At 51.9% G+C, this 22393-nt stretch overlaps 1 protein-coding gene across 2 annotated transcripts in view; it reads right to left on the reverse strand.

The window, feature by feature from the left end:
- The window catches only part of Gramd4 (GRAM domain containing 4), a 78965-nt gene that overhangs the window by 51993 nt on the left and 4579 nt on the right, over positions 1 to 22393 (reverse strand). Inside the window, exon 1 of one of the 2 annotated variants that reach the window (XM_037197461.1) lies at positions 10768 to 10957. The exons of the other annotated variant lie outside the window; for it this stretch is intronic. Within the exon in view, the coding sequence (XP_037053356.1) occupies positions 10768 to 10772 (5 nt within the window). The 5' untranslated portion in view covers positions 10773 to 10957. Of the gene's footprint in view, positions 1 to 10767; positions 10958 to 22393 lie in introns of those variants that run through there. 2 annotated transcript variants of the gene reach the window in all.

Raw genomic sequence — 22393 nt, forward strand, 5'->3', positions numbered from 1 at the left:
AGGAACACACACACCCTGAAGGAAAGGAGCAAGGCCAGGCGTGGTCAACATAAATCCAGGCCACACCGAGACAGAAGAATCCAGTAAAAGCTCACACGCTGCCACTTACCCTCTCATACTTCCTGCGCTGTGGGCTAGATAAGGAAGCAAGGGAGCCTCTAAGAACAGCGTCAGTCATGGGTGCAGGGGGGGACAGACAGCTGTGGACAGTCACAGTGCCTGAAGGTGACAGGGGCTGTGTCTTACTCTCTCAGCCAGTCACACAGTAAAGAAGACGTCATGAGACCCAGCCCAGACCAAGACAGGACAGCCACTTGAGGGTTCAGTCAGAGGCTGGTCTACTCAGGGTTGACCAGCGCCTTCTCAGAGGGCCAGCTGGCTCCTCTGTTCACGGTGGCGGCATATGTTGGACACCTGCTAGTCAACGAGGTCCAGAAGGGCATTGGCTCAAGTGCCACCACTTGGAGACTCCAGGCCATGTTTCCGGGCCCCTGCACAGGCTCTTCCATGTCCCCAGGGCACACTGACTGGCCAACTGGATCCAATGGCTTGTGGACCTGGCCAGCTTCCCAGTGTGCATCTCTCTCTCTCCAGGTGTTATGTAGAAGATTGGAAACACTCCCTTCTGCAAGGAGGAGGGAGGTTTGTGAGACCCAAAGCTAATGTAACTCACACTGTTCAAAAAGTTCAAAGACTCATAAGGCCCCTCTCAGAGGTGGTAAAAGCAACACTTCCTGGGGAGTGGAGACTTTCCAGCTGGCCAAGCTGTCTGCGCTGTGTAGGGAACTCCCAGCATGGTAGCTTTCTTCTGAGTCACCACCATGCTGGGGTGGGCTTTTTGATGATGCAAATGCCTTTGAGACACCCCTGCTCCTGTAAGTAACCCCAATAAATTCACTGCTTCACCACGTGGGACCATTTCTTCGGTCTTCTGTCCACGCCCTATCCGGGGTGAACAGAGGTTTGCTCAGGTCTCCTCCTATACAACCGGACACAGGGCTAGCACCTGGTGAGTGAGGAGCCAGGTGGAGTTCAGAGCAGGTCCAGTGAGTCCCTAATTGAACCGAACTCCAGCCTTAAGCAGCTTCCCAGGTGAAGAGCCTGTGAGCCCCCAAATGAGGTTCTTCCCCTCCACTTACTCCCGATTTTCTTAGCTTGGCTCAGCTGTAGCCAGAGGCCATGCCAGCCTGAGACTCTCGCACAGATCACGCTTAGACTCACACCCAGATCAAGCCCTGAATATACACAGGCCCAGCACTGCCAGCATAGCTGTTACCAAATATTACATTCTAAAACAACACAGGGTAAAGGAGGTTGATTCCCGCCTGCCTGGCAGCCGGGGACCCCTCAGCACCCCTCACTTCTAGTCTCAGGCTTTAAAACTCAAGTTCCACAAAAAGGAGGAAAGCTGAGAAGCAAATTTGCGAAGCCCGGCAGGGAAGCCTGGCACCTTCCAGTCCAGGTAAGTTGAAGGCTGCATGATGCAATCGGGCTGGCCTTAAGGCAGAGAGTCTTCTGGTGGCCTGAGGGCGGGTGGCTGGAAGACACCGATCCGATCTGTGCCTGCAGCAGGCTGAGCAGAGACTGCAGAGGCCGCCCCCAGCCAGCCAGAAAAGACAAAGGAAGTGGGTGAGAAGGCCACTGCGCAGGAACACTAAAGACAACCACCTAATAGGTGCTCTGGGTGCACCTAGTAATGCCAGGCAGGCTGCTGCTTTTTTTAAAAAAAATTGTCCTTGTTTAAGGCAAGATCTCACGATGGAGCCCAGGCTGACCTGTGCTTCAGACTAGCAGCAATCTTCCTGCCGCCGCCTCCAGAGTGCCAGGAGTAGAGGCATGAGCTTAGGCACACTTGATTGTTGGTGCTGGGGTGTGGACAAGGTGAGGGTGATACTCCTGGAGCTGTGAATGCTGGTCTCAATAAGGAGAAGAGCACTCCTGGCCTGACGGATAGACAGTGAAAGCCGGGGGGGGGGGGGGGGGGGCACCTTGCGCAAGGCCATGCCACTGAGGTAAAGAGCCAGGCGGTGGATACCCAGGGAAGGGAGTGGCCAGTGTCCTCTTACCAAAACAAACCAGAGAGGAAATGGCAGAGGTAACTTTGTCAAGGATTACTGTAGTGGGTAGCCATTCCAGCTTTGACCTGGAAGTTCCAACCCCCACTGAGGCTTCAATAACGGTCACGCCTACAAGGCGGGGCTGAGAGAGGATGCTGAAGACCAGAGATCCAGATGCACTGCCTTCTCTTGGTTCCTGGATCCTGGATGCTGGAGGTAGACGGAGCAGAGTTCTCCAGAGAACACTGCTGGACTGTGCCACACCTTTCCCAGACCGTATAACTTATCCCTTCACTTGTAAGTTACCCCACAAAATAAACCTCCCTTTTAACTACGTGGAGTGGCCATAATAATTTCACCAATAGAGATTATCTCACTGCAAACACAGCATGAGAACCAAAGTGACCTGTGACCCACAGTGGAGAGAAGACAGTGGTCCCCCCAAGTGACCTGTGACCCACAGTGGAGAGAAGACAGTGGTCCCCCCAAGTGACCTGTGACCCACAGTGGAGAGAAGACAGTGGTCCCCCCCAAGTGACCTGTGACCCACAGAGGAGAGAAGGCAGTGGTCCCCCCAAGTGACCTGTGACCCACAGTGGAGAGAAGACAGTGGTTCCCCCAAAGTGACCTGTGACCCACAGAGGAGAGAGGCAGTGGTCACGATTCAGGAAATGAAACACAGGTGGTGGACATGGGTCCAGCAGGCAGCTCGGGGGTCATCTGGGAGGCTCAACCAGACTGCACAGGGCAGCAGAGGTGGCAGGCATGGACCACAGATACTCACCCCATCCAGCCTTCAGCAGTTCCTCACCGCTGGGGACAAGTACCTGCTTGGCATTTCCCAGGCCATGCCTCAGTGAAGCCCATGGGCAGCTGGTTCCTGGCGCCTCATCTCTGTCTCTGGATCCGACACTCACTAAGAAAATCCTGGAACTTTCTGTGGTGATTCTAGTCACCTTCCTTTTTTTTTGTTTTTTTTTGGGACAGGGTTTCTCTGTATAACAGCCTTGGTTGTCCTGAGACTCCTTTGTAGACCACGATGGCCTGGTCTACACAGAGATCCACCTGATAAAGGCATGCACCACCATGCCCGGGGTGGCCTTCCATTTTAAAGAGATGAAGAAATAGGACCCAGGTAGGGAAGACACAGCCATCACAAGGTAGAAGATGGAATCTGGCCTTGCTGATCTAGTCCTCCTCTGGGGCCCAGCCAAGATGCCAGTTCGGGTGTGAGGCTGGCAAGTGGTGGAGCTGAAGAGCCTGTTTCTAGGCAGCTGCACTGTGGGGGCTTCTAGAACACACACACACACACACACACACACAGTCACAACCACAGGGGACCGTGAAGAGCATCAGGAAGGCGGTCCCTCGAAAACTGAAAGACCCAGTGACCCAGCAAGCCGATTTCTGAGTTCATTTTAAGCAAGAGAATGGGCAGCGGGGGCTGAGGTGCACGCACACCTCTGCTCACAGCAGAACACCCACAGAGGTGCAATGGCCATCCTCCAGCCTCCGTCACAGAGGACCCTGTGGAGAGCTGTCGGGCACCCCTTCACTGTTTTCCTTGTCTCTTCTGTCAGTGAACTTGTGCTGCGTATCCGACCCATAATGCGGCTGTTGTGGACATGTTTCAATAAGCTAATAACTATTTTTGAAGTACCTCTAGTTTTCATTTCTGGTACAAGAGGTAGCCAGAAACACAACCCACACAAACACAGCCCTGGAATGTCCTCAGCCCCTGAAGGCTGCAAAGGAACCAAGGCCGAGGCGGGGACGAGCAGGAAGGAGTGGGAGGTGGGAGGGGTGGAAGGCAGACTCGGGCCTCCCAGAGAGGTGCTAGGCAACCACTAGACAGCCCACCAGTGACCTCTGACCCGCCACCTAGGTCTTGGAGGGCTGAAGCGGGTCCCACAAGGGGCCGTATCCAGGTACAATCTCAGAGAGAAGACAGTGTCAGGAGGGTCTTACTTTATAGAGTAGGAAGGTAGAAGAGACCAAGAATGTCACTGCTGTCCCAGGGCCAGCTAGGGCAGCCATCTCCTTTCCGGTCACAGCCAGAAACAGCCCTGATCCAATCTCTTAAGTTACTAAGATATCAGGCCCTCTGGTCTGCCTCATGTACCTAGCAGGGGACCCAAGGGTCGGGGTCAAGGCGGGTGGGTGGGTGGCTCTTTGTACAAACTTCACGGTAAATGTCCTGTCAAGAAGGACACAGCTCAGGTTGGCTCAGCAAGTGGCCACCGTCCACAACACACGCTGATAGGCAGAGCCCGGGAGAAGCTGGCACCCAGGGGTGAGGCCAAGGAAAGGTGGGTGTTAGCCTGGAGGCCAGCAGGTGGCTTGGACAAAAACAGATGATGCCCGGATGGAAACTAAGGGGGGTGGAGAAAGTGTCAGGGCCAGGGCACCTCCCTGTCCTGACCCGAGATCACTGTGCGTAAGGGCTTCTGGGAAGGCGAGACATATCTGGGACACCTCCAGGTCCTCAGTAACCCCAACTTCATCCTCACGTATCTACCTGACCGAAGCCACCCACCTCGCCCATTACCAAGAAACGGAACACAGCCCCAGCGAGACAGGACAGCGTCCTCCTCCTGGTCAATGCTTCAGGCCTCCACCCCACAGGCTCCTGGCCCCGTGGACCTCATGCCAGTGCTCACGAGCCTTCACCCTCCTAACCACAGCGTGTCTTTGCTCCTCCCTAACGCGAAGGCCAAGGGTGGAGACCCAGAAGGGCAGGTGGCCCCTCCAGACTTCTGGTTATCGTCCATGTCACCACCTGCACACAACGGCGGACAGACCTTACGCTGACAGCCCTATGCAAAGACACATACCCCTGCTATGCGGAACTGCCCCTTCCTCCTGCCTCCCCGCACAAGGCCTCTCCTCCAGGAAGTCCTCCCTGACTCCCACAGTCCACACGAACCTCTTATCCTCGGTGCACAGCAGTCCTGAGGTGCCTGCACACCTCTGTGGGCTCCTACACCTGTATGGGGTACCTCTGTGGGCTCACTCAGCCATGTGGCACCTGCTCCCTAGCACCGCGCTCTCTTCCACATCCTTCCTATTGCCTGCATTATGCATCTGCCCAAGCCCCACTTCCAGCATCCTCCCTCTCAGTGAAGACCCAATGCTTTCTTTCCGTCACCAATTACCTGCCCACTGTGAGGGGCTGCCACTCTCCAGCTCGCTCTGGAGACAGCAGCCGTAACTGTAAGTGAAATCCAGCCTTTCTGAAAAGGGGCAGTACAATATAGGAGCTGGGAAGTACAGCCGTCCTGGGAGACAGGATGGATGCAGACCAGGATGAGGCCGGAGATGAGACAGGAAGAAGCCGCAATAAGGAAAATGGGGGACCAGAGACCTTGGCCTGATACCCCATGCAGCTCCATGCCCACCCTTCTCACCCTGTGACTCCTCACATGGGGGCAGGCCCTAGACAGGCTCAAGATGCGGCCACCAGAAGAAGGTGACAGCTCTGGGCGGCAACTTCAGGAAACTGTTAAAATGTCAGTGGGAGCATATTATGGCGGGCACAGTTATGGCTAGCCTTAAGTAACTGGGCAGGAAACAGTCAACTTCCAAAAACAGTTTGAGAAGAACGTTTTATGAATAAAGAGCGGGACTCGCTCACAGAACCCCTACCCATTGCCTGTTACAGGGCACTTTGGCCCATAAACATCCTGCCTCAGTTTCCCTATATCCCAGTGAAATTAGGAAATGGAAACTGGCAAAGAGCAATGGGTTTATTCAGAGTGATTTAACAAGAGGGACAAAGAAATCTAAACCCCACATGTGTGATCTTATGATTTACAGAAGGTTTGAGGTAAAGGCCGGAATGTAGGCAGACATGGGCAGAGAGGGGTTAACAGCCCTGTCTGGTGGGGGAAGACACCTGCACTCCAGGTTGCCACAGAGCTGTTGATTCAAGTTCAAACCAAAGGAAAGAGAGCATTAAAGATTCCCCCAATCAAGAAAAAATTGTGGGGCTGTTGTAGGATATTTGATTGCAGTGAGACTCCGAGACTGTTAGTAAAGTTTAACCTTGAGGGGGCAGAGTTAGCAAGTAGCTGACCAGAATTAGCGACAGAGGTTTTGGAGGACCCAGGATACATATAGAGAGACACAGGAAGTAGTAGAGAAGGGCTTAGAAAGATTCACAGGCCCTTTTGGATAGGGGAAGGAGACAGAAAGGAGGTCACTAGTTGCTTCTCTGCCACTTCTCTGACCAATCAGGTTTTTACCCTGATATTTGACTCCCAAGTTTTATTAATAATAAAAAATTTAGAGAAACTCTTCATCTGGCAGTTCAGCCTAACAGACTAACCCAGCCAGGATTTCAGATAAGCCCTGCACTTTCCCATCACTGAGACTAGACAACAGCCAGCTCTCCCAAGACTTGACCATTATCTCAATTTTCTCAGGGTCCCCCAAAGATGTTGTTGCCCCCAGACAAAAGAAAGTAATTTTTAAGAACACGACACCCACATTCCCAAAAGGTAGGGTTTGGGGCCTTTTGGTGAGTTATGGATGTTTTTCAACATTTGGGGAGGTTGGTTGCAAACTGTTATTGGTCGTGGTCAGGGAGGAAACTAAGCAAAAGAGATTAGATTCAGGGATCTCATTCTGAACGAAAAAAGGGGTGATATAGAAATAATAGAAAAAAGAATGGATTATTGAACCTACTTTTAAACAAAAAAAAAGCAACTATTAGTCTTAGATATTTTACATTGGTGTGAATTTTTGTATACTGATACAAATTTAAGGTTCTTTTTTCTTTTCTTTTCTTTTTGTGGTTTTTCGAGATAGGGTTTCTCTGTGTAGCTTTGCACCTTTCTTGGAACTCACTTGGTAGCCCAGGCTGGCCTCGAACTCACAGAGATCTGCCTGGCTCTGCCTCCCAAGTGCTGGGATTAAAGGTGTGCGCCACCGCTGCCACCACCACCCAGCCCTAAGGTTATTTTTTCTACACTGTATATGTTTCTACTCTTATTAAAGGTATTTTTGTATATTGATACAAATTTAAGGTTATTTTTGTTATATTGTATATATATTTCCTCTCTTGTTTAAGGGATTGTACCTACGCATCTCATCTAACAATGTAATATATTATTATTAATATAAAATTATTATTATTATTATTATTATTATTATTATTACAAACTATTTAGGATAATTAAGAAATGCAGGTTAGTAGCTAGTCATCTATAACAATCAAATTTGTGGCCATGTTAGGTATGTTTTCAAGGTCAAACAAACATATTTTAGATAGATGGATGACCTTCAAACACTTCAGAGACCTACAAAATATGGCATTTAAGATGTTTTAGTAACATAAGACTTTTCATGACAGTGAGACACATCTACTCCTGGCAGAACCAATTTACTTCAAAAACGGATGTTGGGCATCAAAGAACCTCCATATGGAGTTTTCTTTCACTGTGGCAAAGTTTTCCATTGGGCAAGAAACTGCCCTTGCCTTGACTGCTGACAGTATGCTGTCCAAATTGGACAAGCAGGACACAAAAGAAGGAGACTGCTAAACTTTGCCAAGACAGTCCTTTAAAATTTCTACTTCACAGAAGTCTCCCAGATATTCTAGGCCTGTAGGCCAAAGATGGATGCCCCAATATTGCAGAGGAAATTGGGTGATTGTCCAGGTAGCCACATTTCTCTGTCATTTCTGTAGTTTTGGAAGTTTGCTCTGTACTTCCTGATTTCCCAGGTAAAGTTATATCCTTCCCGGGCCTCTCATGGGGTTGAAGAACGGATAGGTATAGTCATAGTTTCCCTTGTTTCCAAATTCAGAAAAGAAACTCAAAAGATATGTAAAAGTTGCAATATAAAAGCTTAAGTTGTTTATCTAAGAATATGTTTTAAGGTCTAAAAAGATAGTTTTAGGTTGGTAATGCAAGTTATGATAGAAAGTAGCTTAGGTATAAAACTCTGAACTTACCAGATAAGATAAATAATAGAATACTTTCTCCAAATTTGCCAAATACAGATAGGCTGGACATTGTGAATGTAATTCTTACCTGATAATTGTTCTTATTGTAAATAGTTTTATTATGTCAGAGTTAAAAAACTTTCTTTTTTATTTAGACAGAGAGAAATGTTGAGGGATATTTGATTGCACAGTGACACTCCAAGACTGTTAATAAAGTTTAACCTTGAATCAGGGGGCAGAGTTAGCCACAGAGGTTTTGGAGGACCCTGGATACATATAGAGAGACACAGGAAGTAGTAGGGAGGGGCTTAGAAAGATTCACAGGCCTTTTTGGATCGGGAAGGAGAGAGAGAGAGAGAGAGAGAGAGAGAGAGAGAGAGAGAGAGAGAGAGAAGAAGAAGAAGAAGGAGGAGGAGGAGGAGGAGGAGGAGGAGGAGGAGGAGGTGAAGGAGGAGGAGGAGGAGGAGAGAAGGAGAAGGAGAAGGAGAAGGAGAAGGAGAAGGAGAAGGAGAAGGAGAAGGAGAAGGAGAAGGAGAAGGAGAAGGAGAAGGAGAAGGAGAAGGAGAAGAAGAAGAAGAAGAAGAAGAAGAAGAAGAAGAAGAAGAAGAAGAAGAAGAAGAAGAAGAAGAAGAAGAAGAAGAAAGGAGATCATTGGTTGCTTCTCTGCCACTTCTCTGATCAATCAGGTTTTTACCCCGATATTTGGCTCCTGAGTTTTTATTAATAATAATAAAAATTTAGATAAACTCTCCATGGGGTTTATGGGAATGTAAGATCCCCACCTGCCCTGAGTCTGGCAGTTCTTTGGCCCTTGGTAAGTGTGGAGTGGCAGCCTTTTGCATCTTGTGTGGAGATCAGCTTTAGCTCCCCCATTCCCGTAATGTGGATTCTAAACAAAGGCGAAGGAAAACCACAGGAGACAGTCTCACTTAAACTATCTCCTCTCCTGTCAGCGCTTCACTGACACTCATTTCATAAGCAGCAAGCTCTCCAGGCACAGTCCAGGCTACAGAGAGAAAGGTCGCTGATGGCCAGACACAGCTGAGAGGCTCACTAACTTGCTGGCTAGGAGAAACCCCACCCTCCAATGGGAAATCCCTGCCTAGCAAGGCCTATCACACACCCACCCACACCTTTGTCCAGCCAAAGCCAGGATGGAGCAACCCCGAGATAGGTGGGGCTATCTCACTGCAAGGGACTGATGATTGACATGTTCCCATCTTCCCTAGGGCACTGAATCTTATGTGAAAGAACAACGTTCATTTGGTTAAATTTGGGTTGCCAGGTAATCCTGCGCTAGGCGGTATTAATTCTTTAACAAGGTGACTACCTAGACAGGAAAGCCAACAGCCAGCTCTGCATCAGTATCCCACAGTGCGCAGCTCCCAGGGCACCAAGGACCACACCCACGCAGCTCAACACCCCTCAACAGGAGAAAGACCTGCCCTGCACCCCTACAGGCAAAGATCTCCAAGGGCCTACAGCTTGTATGCTCTGGATTCTCTTAAGGTCTTGGACCACGCTGACCTGACCTCACACCATCTCCTGTCCCCAGGATTTTCCATGCACACCTCCCGTGGTTCATTCACTCCTCCCTCAGTCCCAGCCTGAAATTAGCCTGAGAGCTGGCAAGGGTTGGTGCTTCAAGATCTCCTGAGTCTCCTGAGTCCACACAGCTGTGGCCTTGACTTTCAGCTCCTGTTTCCGTCTCAAGTAATCCTGCTCTCCAGGAGCTCAGCGCTTCACCAAGGCCCTATCACCAGACGGTTCCCCTAGCCTATGCTTTTGGGAACTAACCGACCCTACATACTTCACCCTACACCCAGAACATCCACAAACCAAGACCCAGCAGCTGGCAAATCCAAAGCTATACAGTGTTACAGAGCTCCAAAGTAAAGACGAAAGAGTACCTCGGGGCTGGAGAGATGATGGTTCAGCGGTTAAGAGCACTGGCTGCTCTTCCAGAGGATCCGGGTTCAATTCCCAGCACCCACATGGCAGCTCACAACTGTCTGTAACTCCAGTTTCAGGAGATCAGACACCTTCACACAGACATTCATATAGTCAAAACACCAATGCACATAAAATTAAAAAATTATTTTTTTTAAAAAAAGAGAAAGAACAGCTCATAGATCCAGACCAGGACTAGCCAGGACTACCTGGACCATGTCTTGAACCTTCTATAATTAGAGCCCAGTGACAAGCTGCAAGCTGACACCTCCCTCCACCATTACCACCCCCCTCTCCACTCTACTCTCTCTCCACCGGCCCCCACCGCCCCTCCACCCGCCCCCACCGCCCCTCCACCCGCCCCCATCGCCTCTCCACCCACCCCCATCACCTCTCCCTCCAACAACCTTATCCCCTGGCTCCCCTCTACACAGCAGCAAGAGGAGCCCAAACATCTTAAGAGTCATCCACATCTCACCAGAAAAAGGCCACCACACCAAACCCTAATAAACTAAACTAAATAAATAAATAAACTAACCAACTAAATAAATAAATAAACGCATCTGACCAGAACGGGCAGCCCTCTGCCTCCAAAGATAAATTCTACAGGCAGAGGCAGGTGACGAACAGCAGCTGGAGCAGAACAAACCCCGTGTCTCAGGTAAACTTGTCACAGACAGTAACTTCAGATTTTTTTAAAAAAAAAAAAAGTGCATTTGTTTTGTCCCAATGAAAACTACTCACGAAGATCGGCCCGAATGGAAGGGGGGAGGCAGGAGAGGAGAGATCTCTGCCAACAACACCCAAACTCACCACATTGTCTCATGTCCACAGGCCTCGGGGTTAAGACTGTTCTCCGCCTGGGAAAACCCAAGCTCTGAAGCATGAAAAGCCAACTGTCACACAGCCTTGCCTCCTGGCATGTCTCCTTCCAGAATCACCCCGCAGCTCCAAGGCCACACCTGGCGCCCGGCGGAGGCCTCCTCTCTCTCTTTCCGGCAGGGACAGCCCCCCGGGGCCAGGAGCCCAGAGCCCAAAGGTCTGGCCCTAAGTCCCAGGGGAGGGCAGGTCTCAAGAAAGCAGACGTGAAGACCTAGCTGGGCCGGATGAACAGGTTCAGGAGAAATGTGGAGAAGGGAGGCTTCCACCAGACAGCAGCTGAGTCAAGCGTGAGGCAAGGAAACCTTACAAGGGGAGGTGGGGGGGACCATGAGGAAAAGGTCCCGGGATGCCAAGAGAATGCTGTGGAGCCTCACCTCCCAATTCCAAAGGTCCAATTAAATAAATCGCTCAATCAATCCTGCCCACCAGTTAGTTGAAATGGGAAGACCAAAAAAGCTGGGCTGGTCACACACACCCTGAAGCCAGAGAGGTAGTCGCCTCCACTCCCAGAGGGGATGGGTACAATACTATATCATGCTTCACATGGTCCTACATCAAGGGTCCTATCAAGGCTGGACCAGGTGACACCTGTCATCATGCCACATGCATACCTGTAGAGACTGATGTCCGACTCAGAAATGCCATCTAACCGGCTAACTCCACTCCCTGGGTTTCCAAAGTGCAAATCGAGTCCTTACAGGAGGCATGGAGCTGGGCCTGCTACCATGTCCTCATCATCGGCCCAGGCACCGGCAGTAGAGAGAAACTTCAGTCTAGTGGCCTCTGACTTCCCCTGGAGGTGCCAATCAGGGGCCGTGACCATGAGTGCAGCAAGCCACCTCGATGTGCAGGCTACCAGAACTATCATCAGGACGGTGACATGAGGAACCCTCTGCACACCCCACAGCCAGCTCCTGCCCACTCCCGATGTCCACCTCTTCATCCCCTGGATGAGCAGTGAGGTAGGTGGTCGAGGCATCCAAAGGATAATGAATTTAGGGTCAGGAACCTGAAGAACACAGAATGCACTAGCCATGGATCCCTAACGACCCATGTGTCTCTCTGCCCTTTACCTTGCAGACAGGGTAGCCACCTGCCATGTGTTACAGGCTTTGTGATTCTTTAAATGTTCCTCTCTTTGCCTCCTGACAGGGCACAGCTATTCCTCTCATGGCTAGGAGGGGGCTCTGGGGAAGGGCCTGGGGTGTGGAGAAGGAAGAGGGGTCCCCCATGTCTGTGCAGAGGCCGATGTCCCACAAGGGCTGAAGTGTCTCAGTCAGAAGCCCTCCTTTTCCACTCAAAATCCATAATTCTCTGCCCTTAAGACGCCAGTGTCCCTAAGGGCCACTGGCCCAGAATATCGGGTGTCAGCTCATTTTTCCAGGTCCATAGCCTGCCATGGTTGAGAAGAAAGGGTTGTTGAATAAACTTTTTCTAGGGAAGACATAACCAAATGTCTGCTCCCCACAGATAGAGCACCAACGACAGACCCAAGTACTACTCTACCAGTGTCCAGCCTGAGGAACCAATGAGTTTATTGGGCTCACAGGGCATGGGTGACCCCAAAACAGCCACACACTGGAAAGTCTTAGCTCAGCATGGGGATGGTGACTTGCCCATAGCTGCATAGGTGGCATCCCCCTAGAATTAACCCTCCGTCCCCAATATACTATAGCCCCTTCCCAGACTACAATGCTACCTGGAACCGGGGCAAAAATCCTACACAGAGCTGGCTGGAGAGCACAGGGGTGGCTGGGATCTCAGAGTAGGGTCCAATGGCTCTCCTTACTCCCTTCTATACAGGAATGCCAACGGTCAATAGGTCCTATCTCAGGGGTCTCTTGCAAGTGGTCCCAGCCGCTGTCTGAAGATGATGGCTGTTACACTGTGAGGATAGTATTCTACACGACGGGCCATGCAGGTAGGGGTGTGTGTGTGTCTGTGTGTGTGTGTGTGTGTGTGTGTGTGTGTGTGTGTGTGTGTGTGTGTACGTATGTGTGGTGGGGGCGGTGTTCCCATCTCATGTGGCATTAAAGAGAGTCACAGAGCAGAAAGCCAGAGTGGGAAGAGATATTTGCTTTGGAAAGCAATTAGGTTAAAAAAAAAAACCTGCTCTGCTGGCTGATACCACACACCCAAATCACCTCTGGGTGGCTGCTCCAGGTGCTGTGAGCAGAGTGAAGTCCACCCATGAGTGGGTGTCACTCCGACACAGGGAAGGGGACATTTTCTGGGCCTGGTGCTGGGGGTACAGAAGCCTGCGTCTCTCACTCCTCTGCTCCACGGCTGTGTGACACGGAGCAGACGGGCACAGGAAAAATGGAGCTGGAGCTAGATCCACACCAAAAGGTCCTAGTTGCCTGGTGTGTACACACATCAGAGGGCCACAGGACGGCAAAGTAGGGAGCCCGAAAGCCTGCCTACTCCCCCCAGCCTGGTTCCTTATGCCTTTGCATTCTGGGGGGGGGGGTCTCAACTTTCCCCTAAGGGAAGAAGTTCCCAGGAGATGCTGTCTCATGAGGGACCAGAAGAACCACAGGCCTCCAGTCCCATCAGGGCTGACTGCCCTGCATCTAACTTTGCTGTGTCTCCCCAAACACCTTGCCCTGCCTAGAGCTGCCCGCAAGGTCTCTCCCTGACCCAGAGAACATCTCTTCCTCTGCCGGGAGTCCCAAGAGACCTGGAAGCTTCCCTCTGACCCTTCAGCTCCCCACTTAACGCCTCAGGCCATCCACCCCAAACATGCCTACACATGCCTGGTTCCTCCATCCGCAGGCTTCTACACCTGTCCTGGCCTAAAATGTCCCTCTCTTTCCCTCGCCCAGCCAGCCCTGTCTTGAGGAGACCATGTTTGCCGCTCTCCAGCAGGAAGGAGCAGGGAGTGGGGCCAGCCAGGTGGGAGGAAAGCCGACCAGGCAGGCGCCAGGCTCTCCAGACAAGCTGTGATATGTACTGTGCATATAGAGGCCAGAGTCTGACTCTGGGTGTCTTCTTTGATTGCTCAATTGAACCCAGAGCTCACTGATTTGGCCAATCCACCCCACCCAGCTTGCTCGAGGCCCTGTCTCTGCCTCCTGCCCACTGGAATTCCAGGCTGGCTCCGTTCCCTCTCACATGTATGTGGTGCTGGAGGTCCGTGCTCCAGCCTCACACCTGCATGGCAAGCCCCTTATCCCCAGGGCCATCTTCCCAGGCCCAAATCTCTTTCTTTCTTTTTGGGGGGGCCGTTTTCAAGACAGGGTTTCTTTATGTAACAGTCCTGGCTGTCCTGGAACTCCCTTTGTAGACCAGGCTGGCCTCAAACTCACAGAGATCCGCCTGCCTCTGCCTCCTGAGTGCTGGGATTAAAGGCGTGTGCCACCACCGCCCAGCTCCCAATCTCTTTCTTAAAGACCTGCTCTACCACTCTAGGCAACTCTAGGTGGATTCACCTACACCTGCCCTGTGGGCACTCCTCAGAGGGCAGGAGGGAGGGAGTCACCACTTGCCCTCACATGGGGTAGGCCCCACAAGTGTGAGGCAATTGGAAAACAGCAGAAAGTGCCACACATTCCCTTTCCTCACACATTGCCTCACTTTCTATGCCCTGTGGAGGCTGGAGACTGCCTGCTGTGAGAGCATTCCAAGAAGGCAGATGTTCACACTCAAGGTCTGGGGACAAAGAACACACTGGTGAGGAACCAGTGAGAAACCTTGGGTCCCTCAAGTCGGGAGGTTATAGCACTCCAGTTAGATTTCCTTTGTGTTCCTGGAAAAGAGAAAACACCAACAAATCGAACAGAGGTAACAAGCTCCAGTGTTACTTAAGCAACTCCATTATTCCCCGGCATCTGGGAGCACGGTAGATAAAAATCAATCCCTTTCATGGTTATTCAAACACTCTCCTCTTTTGAAAACACCTGCAGAGATAGCTCTAATTTAGGTTATGTTGGTGAACCAAAATAATGGCCGAGCGGGCGTTTCCACTCTTCTAATTACACGGAATTTAGGACAAAATATTCGTGTAAGTGATTCCGAGATACTCGATAAATGGGTCATAACGAGTTCATTCGGCTGCTGAAATCCTTCACGCTCAGCACAGCAGAAGTGACTCCCATATCAGGAAGAGGTGGCAGGCGATGAGGCAGGAAGCCAGCAGCCCGTCCCCGCCTCCTGCAGGCTGGTGCATCCTGGAAGTGAAAACCAACTACAGCATCCATGCAAACCACTGGACCCGAAGTCCCTTGTGGTGGGAGGCGTGCCTTGACCAGTGTAGGGGGCTGAGGCTCCCCCCCATCCACCCCCAGGCCTATGCAGTCAGCCAATCCCGAGATGAATGAGCAAGGCCTCAGTGCAGCGTTCTGAGTCACAGCAGCAACACCCTGCACTATTTTCAATCCTACCATTAAATACTCAATTACAAAAGAGAGAGAAAAAAAAAATACACCCTCGCCTACCTTAAAGAACAATACTTATTTGTCAATTAGTAAGCGGTTGGGGATGGGGTATGACAGGGGAAGTTGGGCCTCCATCCCCTGGCAACAGGATCCTACAGAGACTCAACCATACCTGTTGCACAGCCAAGACAAGCCCTGGTGGCCTGCTGAGCCAGGCCCTGGGGACAGGATTTGTACTCAGGCAACTGGCACCAGTGGGTTCTCCTCAGACATTACAGTGTCCTCAATGTCTGTCCCAGGCCCTCGGCCAACTGCTGGGAGGAGGGGAGGAGGCACCTGCCTTGGCGGCGCCTGCTGCAATGGGAAGAAAGGGTGGCAAACTGGCCAGTCCCCAGGTTGGGGCGAGGCCCGATAGCCCATCAGGGTCACCTGACGCCTCTGACCGTGCCCGGCTCAATGGTGAGGGCTGGGGATGGCCTTTCCGTGGGACGTAACTCACAAAGGTCTGAACGGGCTGGGAGGTTCTGGTGAATCCAGGTTTCCATCGGTAAAGTCCTTTTACCCCAGGTCATGTCAGTGGTGGCATCTGGAACTGGTGGCTGAGCATCTCCCAGAATCCCTCCTTTCCTCCAAAGTAAGTCCTATGACAGCCTCTAGTCTACACCAGCCTCTGGCTCGGCCACTCAGGTCGGCAGTGGGGACACACACAGGCTTTGGAGCTCCCGCCCACACAGCTTTCTGGCTATCTGGCCTTGGGGAAGGAACCTGACCTCTCTAAATCAGTCCTGCAGCGTCACCTACCATCAAGTGCCACAGGTCACAAGCAGTGGGAGGGTCCTAGAAAGGAATGGGAGATCATGGGGCGGTCTACCTACCACGCAGACGCTGTCTGCTAAGAGGTTCCCCAGGGCAGGGGAGGGGAAAGAGGTTCAGGCAGATACAAGGGGGCCTGCAGGGGCGACTTGAGGGTTATTCCTCAAGGCCAGTGCCCGAGAGTAAGCGTGAGGCCAGGACTGACCTTTGGAAATACACAAACCGGATGGGTCACTGGATGACAAGAGTGTGGGCCTTGCCAGAAGGCAAGGTGGGACCTCTCTGATACCCACTTCCTCACCTGCAATGTGGAGACCACACGGCACCTTTGGGGGTCATTGGGGGGCGGATGGCAGCCTCTTCCATGCATCCTCTGGCCCCTTGCAGGTGTTACTATTACAGAACCGCCCACCCACTCTCTGCCTTGGGCAGCCTCAGGCATCCCTCCCCCGGCCCAATCAACCCAGCCCCCATACTGCCATCTGCCCTTGGGCTACCTGGGGCAGAGATTCTGCTATCTAGAGCTCCCTAACATCCAGGGCCCCCCAGCAACCAGGACTCTTCTTTTATGGAGGTTCCGTGGCTTCGGTCGCTGCGGAAGAAGGTCCCTCACTGTGGAAGGGCTCACCTCCACAGCACTGTAGCAGGTACCTTGCTCTACCCAGCAGCTGCCCTGGATGGCTATGGACCACCAGGCGGTAGACCCGGGCTTTACACGGTCTCACAGCTGACACTGCTCGGGTGGGCACTTTCCACGTGACATCTCAGTGCCTACAAGCACTCTGCAGTCACGAACCTCACTCGGGACAAAACATGAGAGACACTCAGAGAGGCTCGGCCACTTGCTCCAGGCCCCACCACCACGGCATGACTTAGGACAGAGGGCTTTGGCAGCGGTCAGTCAGGGCCAACGGTTGCCACCCAGACTCATCCGATCCAATACTTTCCCCACACCTCGTGGGAACACCAAGGCCTAGCCCAAGTGACAGGCAAGGAGGGGCAGGGGAAATGTCACTAGAGTACCCCAGGGTGGGAAAAGGGAGAGGCCCGGGGCCTGGAGGACCCGGAGCAGGCTAAGCAGTAGGCCAGAGGAATGATTGGCAACTTTACAGCTTTGAGGACCCCAACCCCCAGGCCCATTTGTGGATGGCCAGTCCTGAAGTGCAGAGCTGGCTGGCTGTGCGGCAGCAGGTCAGCTGGGGTTTTTAAAAGCCCACAAAGTAGTTGGCCAGAGCCCAGCTCCCCTTTTCCTGCCTATAAGCATCCCACCCCGCTCCGCTCCATATACATCAATCTAAACAGAGCACCCACCCATGGCTATGCTGGGAGGCAGCCAGCCCTCCCCTCGTCCACACAGCTTTGCCGGTCTCCAGGGGCTGGAATGCTTGCCTTCCTCTCCGGGGGCTGGCCTTTGGGCCTCCCCCACCCCCCACCCTGATATTTAATAGCGACATAAGGCACCTGTCACCTGTTGGCACTCAACTGTCCTGTGCAGATTTAGAACCAGCAGACCTGGACCACAGGGCCTGCCCCTCCCAGGGAATCCCATCTAGTCCCCAGGGCCATCCACTCTGCGAGTCACAGTTCTGGATGTCCAGCTCAGAGAGCCATGCTCAGACGGCCCGGACCAAGCCTGACACAGCCTGACCTCCCGAACCCAGAGGACTAGATACCACCCACTTCAGCCCCCTTCTCTGCCCTGGTGCCCCACCTGACCAGGCCCTGGTCTCTTGCTATTGGCCTTCCAACCCAGTGAGGGAAATGGGGTTCCCAGCAGGGCACGCAGAGTGGGGGGGTGGGGGGGTGTAGGAGGCCATCCAGGCCATCCTCCTGGGGCTCCACCCTGGTGCTGCGGTGGCTGACTCATGCTTCATTTCCTCTCTACAAAGACAACTATGTGTGTGGTAAAGTCGCACGTGGGCCGCTCCCACCGTTGGGCAGTGGCCCTGAAGACCAACAGCAGACACTGACATATGTCATCGCTCTGAATTCTACCTCCAGCACCTGTGAGTCCCCCCCTTCTTCCACACCCTCCCCCCACTTCTCAACTGTATTTAAACCTTCTGACGGAAATGCTTTCTGAAGTGATTCACACACCCCTGCACTCTTCAGCAAGCTGTTGAACAAAATGTCACCTCCTTTCTTAATCCAGGATCTACGAAGCCTGCCTGTTCCACGTTCTTTAAGGCCACACCACCTCTGACCTCCATCCCATCCCCATCCCCGCTTCCGGCTCCCCCCACCCCCATCCCTGGCCACCTCTCAGCACTGCCTTGAGAAATGACACATGATCCCTCCCTTCTTCTATCAGACCCCTGACCATTAACTATGGGTAAAATGGGTAAGGAAGGGGCAAGCTCCAGAAACCAGCCGCTGAAGCTAGAATAGGACCCCAAAAAGGCATAGTCTGAAGCTCTCTAGGGCACAGACAGCATCGCTTTCTCCTATGCTGAGGGGTGTCACTCTGGACAGCTGGGCTTCCAGCCAGCCTCCCAACCATGCCCACACACACTCCAACCTCAGGTTCCACTTCTCCTCAGACTTGTGAAATGACTCATACACCTCCCTCTATGCCTAGCAGTGGCTAGGGACAAAAAAAAAAAATAAAATAAAAATAAAAAATAAAAAATCATCTCCTCTGGCTCAGGGTCCCTTCCCCAAGTCCCTGGCTCATCAAAACCCAGAAGGGTCTTTTGTACGTGACTGAAAACTTCTCTGGGGCATGGATTAATCCATCCTGTTAGAAGTCTATGGAAAACAAAAGATGGGCACAGAGCGAGCCAAGAAATGCCTCTTAGCTCGTGGCTTTGCAGCCACTCCAGGGGCAGCTAGCTGGAGCAGGCCTCTTCTGAAAACAGAATGGGTTCTGTCACACTGACGTTGTGTGGACATATTTATTTATTTATTTTTAGTCTGTACTGAGTATTGAACCGTGGAGCCTCATATATGGTAGGCGACAGCCATACCACTGAGCTCCATTTGCGGCTCACTGAATTTTGTTTTGAGACAGGGTCTTCCGGTGTAGCCCAGGCTGACTTTGAACTCAGTCCTCCTGCCTGAGCCTGAGTCTTTTTTTTTTTTTTCTTTAAGAACTTGAGGTGTTTTTTTTAAAGATTTATTTATTTTTATTTTATATGTATGAGTGTTTTGCCTGCATGCATGCGTGGTACCTACAGAGGTCAAAAGAGGGCATCAGATCTCCTGGAACTGTAGTTAGAGACAGTTGTGAGCTGCCATGTGGGTGCTGGGAACTGAACCCTGATCCTCTGCTAGAACAGTGGGTGCTCTTTGTCCCCGAGTCTTCTCTTCACCCTGAGCTTCAGAGTTTTAAATGCCAAACTGTTCACTCAATGGACCACCTGGAGTAGTATGCCTGCCTGACATCATGGGTCCCATCCCAAGTGTCCTCTGAGCTACATGCCTCAGCAACCTGCCTGGGCTGAGGAACAGGACAACTAGGTACCTTCCATGAAGGACCACAGACCTTCACTGGCACAGCCATGCTTACCAGGTCTGCTTTCTCAGGCCACAAACAGGCCACCATTCTTCCTCCACAGGCCCCCAAAGGACAGTGGTGACACTCAGTACTCTCTAGTGTCCAGCATGGAGCAGGTCCTTGATAAACATGTCCAGAGAAAATGCTGGGTGTGCAGATGAAGCTAGGATCTTTTGAACCAGGGCTTCTTTTTTGTTGTTGTTGTTTTGTTTTGTTTTTTGTTTTGTTTTTCAAGACAGGGTTTCTCTGTGTAGTTTTGGTGCCTGTCCTGGATCTCACTCTGTAGACCAGGCTGGCCTCAAACTCACAGAGATCCACCTGCCTCTGCCTCCCGAGTGCTGGGATTAAAGGCCACCACTGCCCGGCCTGAACCAGGGCTTCTTAAAGTGCAACCAGAAGCTCTCCCCCTAGATCAGTATTCAACAGTGGGAGAAAAAAAAAAAATCCTTCTAAGATCCTAAAAAAAAAAAAAAAAAAAAAAACAAAACTATAGAGAAAACAGAAGTCAACATGTATAGACACCAGTGTACATTCCCTTCCCTGTGATTGTAGACAGTACAGATCACATACGCACACACCCCATCCCTTCTATTACCTCCATGTCCATCAGGGATAGGGGTGGCATCTACCCCTGGACACACAGGGCTCAGCCTACATCACGCAGAAAATAGAATCCCAACCCCTGAACGGTGTCATTGAGCCCAGCCCAGAGTCTTCTGAGTATCCTGTCCCACTTCAGTCAAGGGGACAGCGATATGAAATAGAGGTGCTATCCAGGCATCTCCTGAGGCTGCACAGGTAGGTGGCAGCTTTCTTCTGAAACATCAGCAGCATCCCTCAGCCCTGCTCTCGGGCCCTCATCAGGTTTGGGACCTGTCTACCCATACCTACCCACCCATTCAGCTTGTACCCGGCTCACTTCCAACCTACACAATTTCTGTTTCAATAAGCTCTGTGTGTGCATCCCCCCTACCCTGCTACAGGCACCCGCTGCTGATGACCTGAACTGGGACAGGGCAGTGACGACCATCGAGTCCACTCTAAAGAAATGGAACCAAGCAAAGCCCAAGTCAGCAAAGACGGAGTGCCCACTCTGTTCCCTTTTCCCGCCATGGGAGGCCAGGGTGCATGTGTGGCACTTCCCCGGATGGTAGGCAGGTGCACCTTCTGTGCTCAGGGAACCATTCAAAGACTCCTCCCTGCTGAAGTGGCAAGCTCAGAGGCAGAGAGGAGACAGACCCAGCCAGGATTGAAGTCAAAGCTCTCTGAGCGACAAAGGAGCCAGCCCTGACAGCCAGACTATGGGGATTCCTTCGAAAGTGGGGCCCCACTCTGACAATTCAAAGGAACGTCCCAGTCTGTGCCCATCCCACAGCCAGGCTGTTAAGCACAGCAGGGAAGTCCCTCCTCACACAGTTACCCCCCCCTTGTCCTCCCTCCCATCACAGAACCAGTCACAGAAGCATCTCTGGGGAGGTGGCTGCCCCTCCCTAGGCTCTGCAGGTCCAAAGTGCATACCCTCTTCATGGGCTGGGAAGGCTCTGGGTTGGCAAACTCGCCTTGAGCACTGTAAGGTAACAGCTCTGATCCCCAACTTGTGAATTCTAACACTGAAGGATTAAGCATATGAGTGGCTAAGGGAGAGAGAGCCTAGCTCCATGCTGCTACGATGGAATGGTATTGATTGACCCACAAGGAAAAGAGACCAGAACCATCCATGGGGTGACCAGACAGAAGCTGGTCATCTGTGAACACAGGTCCCCTGTTATAGATGCAGATGGCCATGCATAGATGTGTGTTCATGGACAGATGCAGGTGCACGGGGGTGGGGAGGGGGTGGGGGGTTGGGGGAGTGAGAGTTCACACATGCACTTCCTGTTCTTCCATTTGAAGGGGCCTGGAAGGAACCAAACTCCAGGAGCAGACAATGCCCCCTACCTAGATCTGGGTTTCTGATACTGGTCTCCAGGGAAGGAACCTGGGCCCCTATAGAATGGGCAGACTCCAGGGCTGAACCTGGAGCAGCCTGTGGGCCAAACGGCAGTGAAGTGCTCAGGCTCTCCCAGGGATACGGTGTCCATGGGACCCAGGCAAAGAACAGCAAGGAAATATGGAGTGGAATCTCATGGTGAAGTGTAAAATAAGCATCAACACGAATAGAAATCAGTAATTAGTAAGCAGCTAAGTGAAGAAGAAGAGACAATTCCCAATTCCACAAATAATTCAAGTACTTGAACCTTCAGCGGGTAGCACGGAGTCCCTTTCGCTCCTCAGTTGTGGAATGCACTGTGAATTCCCTCTCAAGAGTGAGGCAGGGAGGGCCTTGACACAGAGGCCCCCTTGACAACTATACCTAGGCCAGGGGTGCCCCAACAGCGATGAGTCACACTGAAAGACAGAACCCAGGCATCGAGAATGCTGTGGCCCTTCCCAAGCCCATCAATCACCTCAGGCTCATCATGACAAAAACATCTACATTTCAAGAGAGGATTCCCAAGAGATACGCAGACTCCAACACGTAACCCTGCACCCCACCCAACTCCTCCAGGAGTCACCCAAAGTCTGAGACAGGGTCACAGTCAAGAGGAGCCTAAGGAGACGGGACAACTAGACATATGTGGGACCTGGATGGGGTCCTGGGACAAAAGCAAGGACATGGGGCGAAAATGAAGACAACCTGTCAAGCAAAGGACATCGTTAATAACCATGTATGGGGCTGATGGCAAGATGGCCACTGACCCTGGTGACCTGAGCTCCATCCCTAGGGACAGAGACCTACATGGCAGAAGGAGAGAACTGACTCACAAAAGTTCTCCTCTGGCCTTCACATGGAGGCTGTGACATTTGGTACCCACAAATACAAACACAACTA

Source organism: Peromyscus leucopus, chromosome 20, assembly GCF_004664715.2.
Source record: "Peromyscus leucopus breed LL Stock chromosome 20, UCI_PerLeu_2.1, whole genome shotgun sequence".
In the NCBI taxonomy this organism is placed as follows: domain Eukaryota; kingdom Metazoa; phylum Chordata; class Mammalia; order Rodentia; family Cricetidae; genus Peromyscus; species Peromyscus leucopus.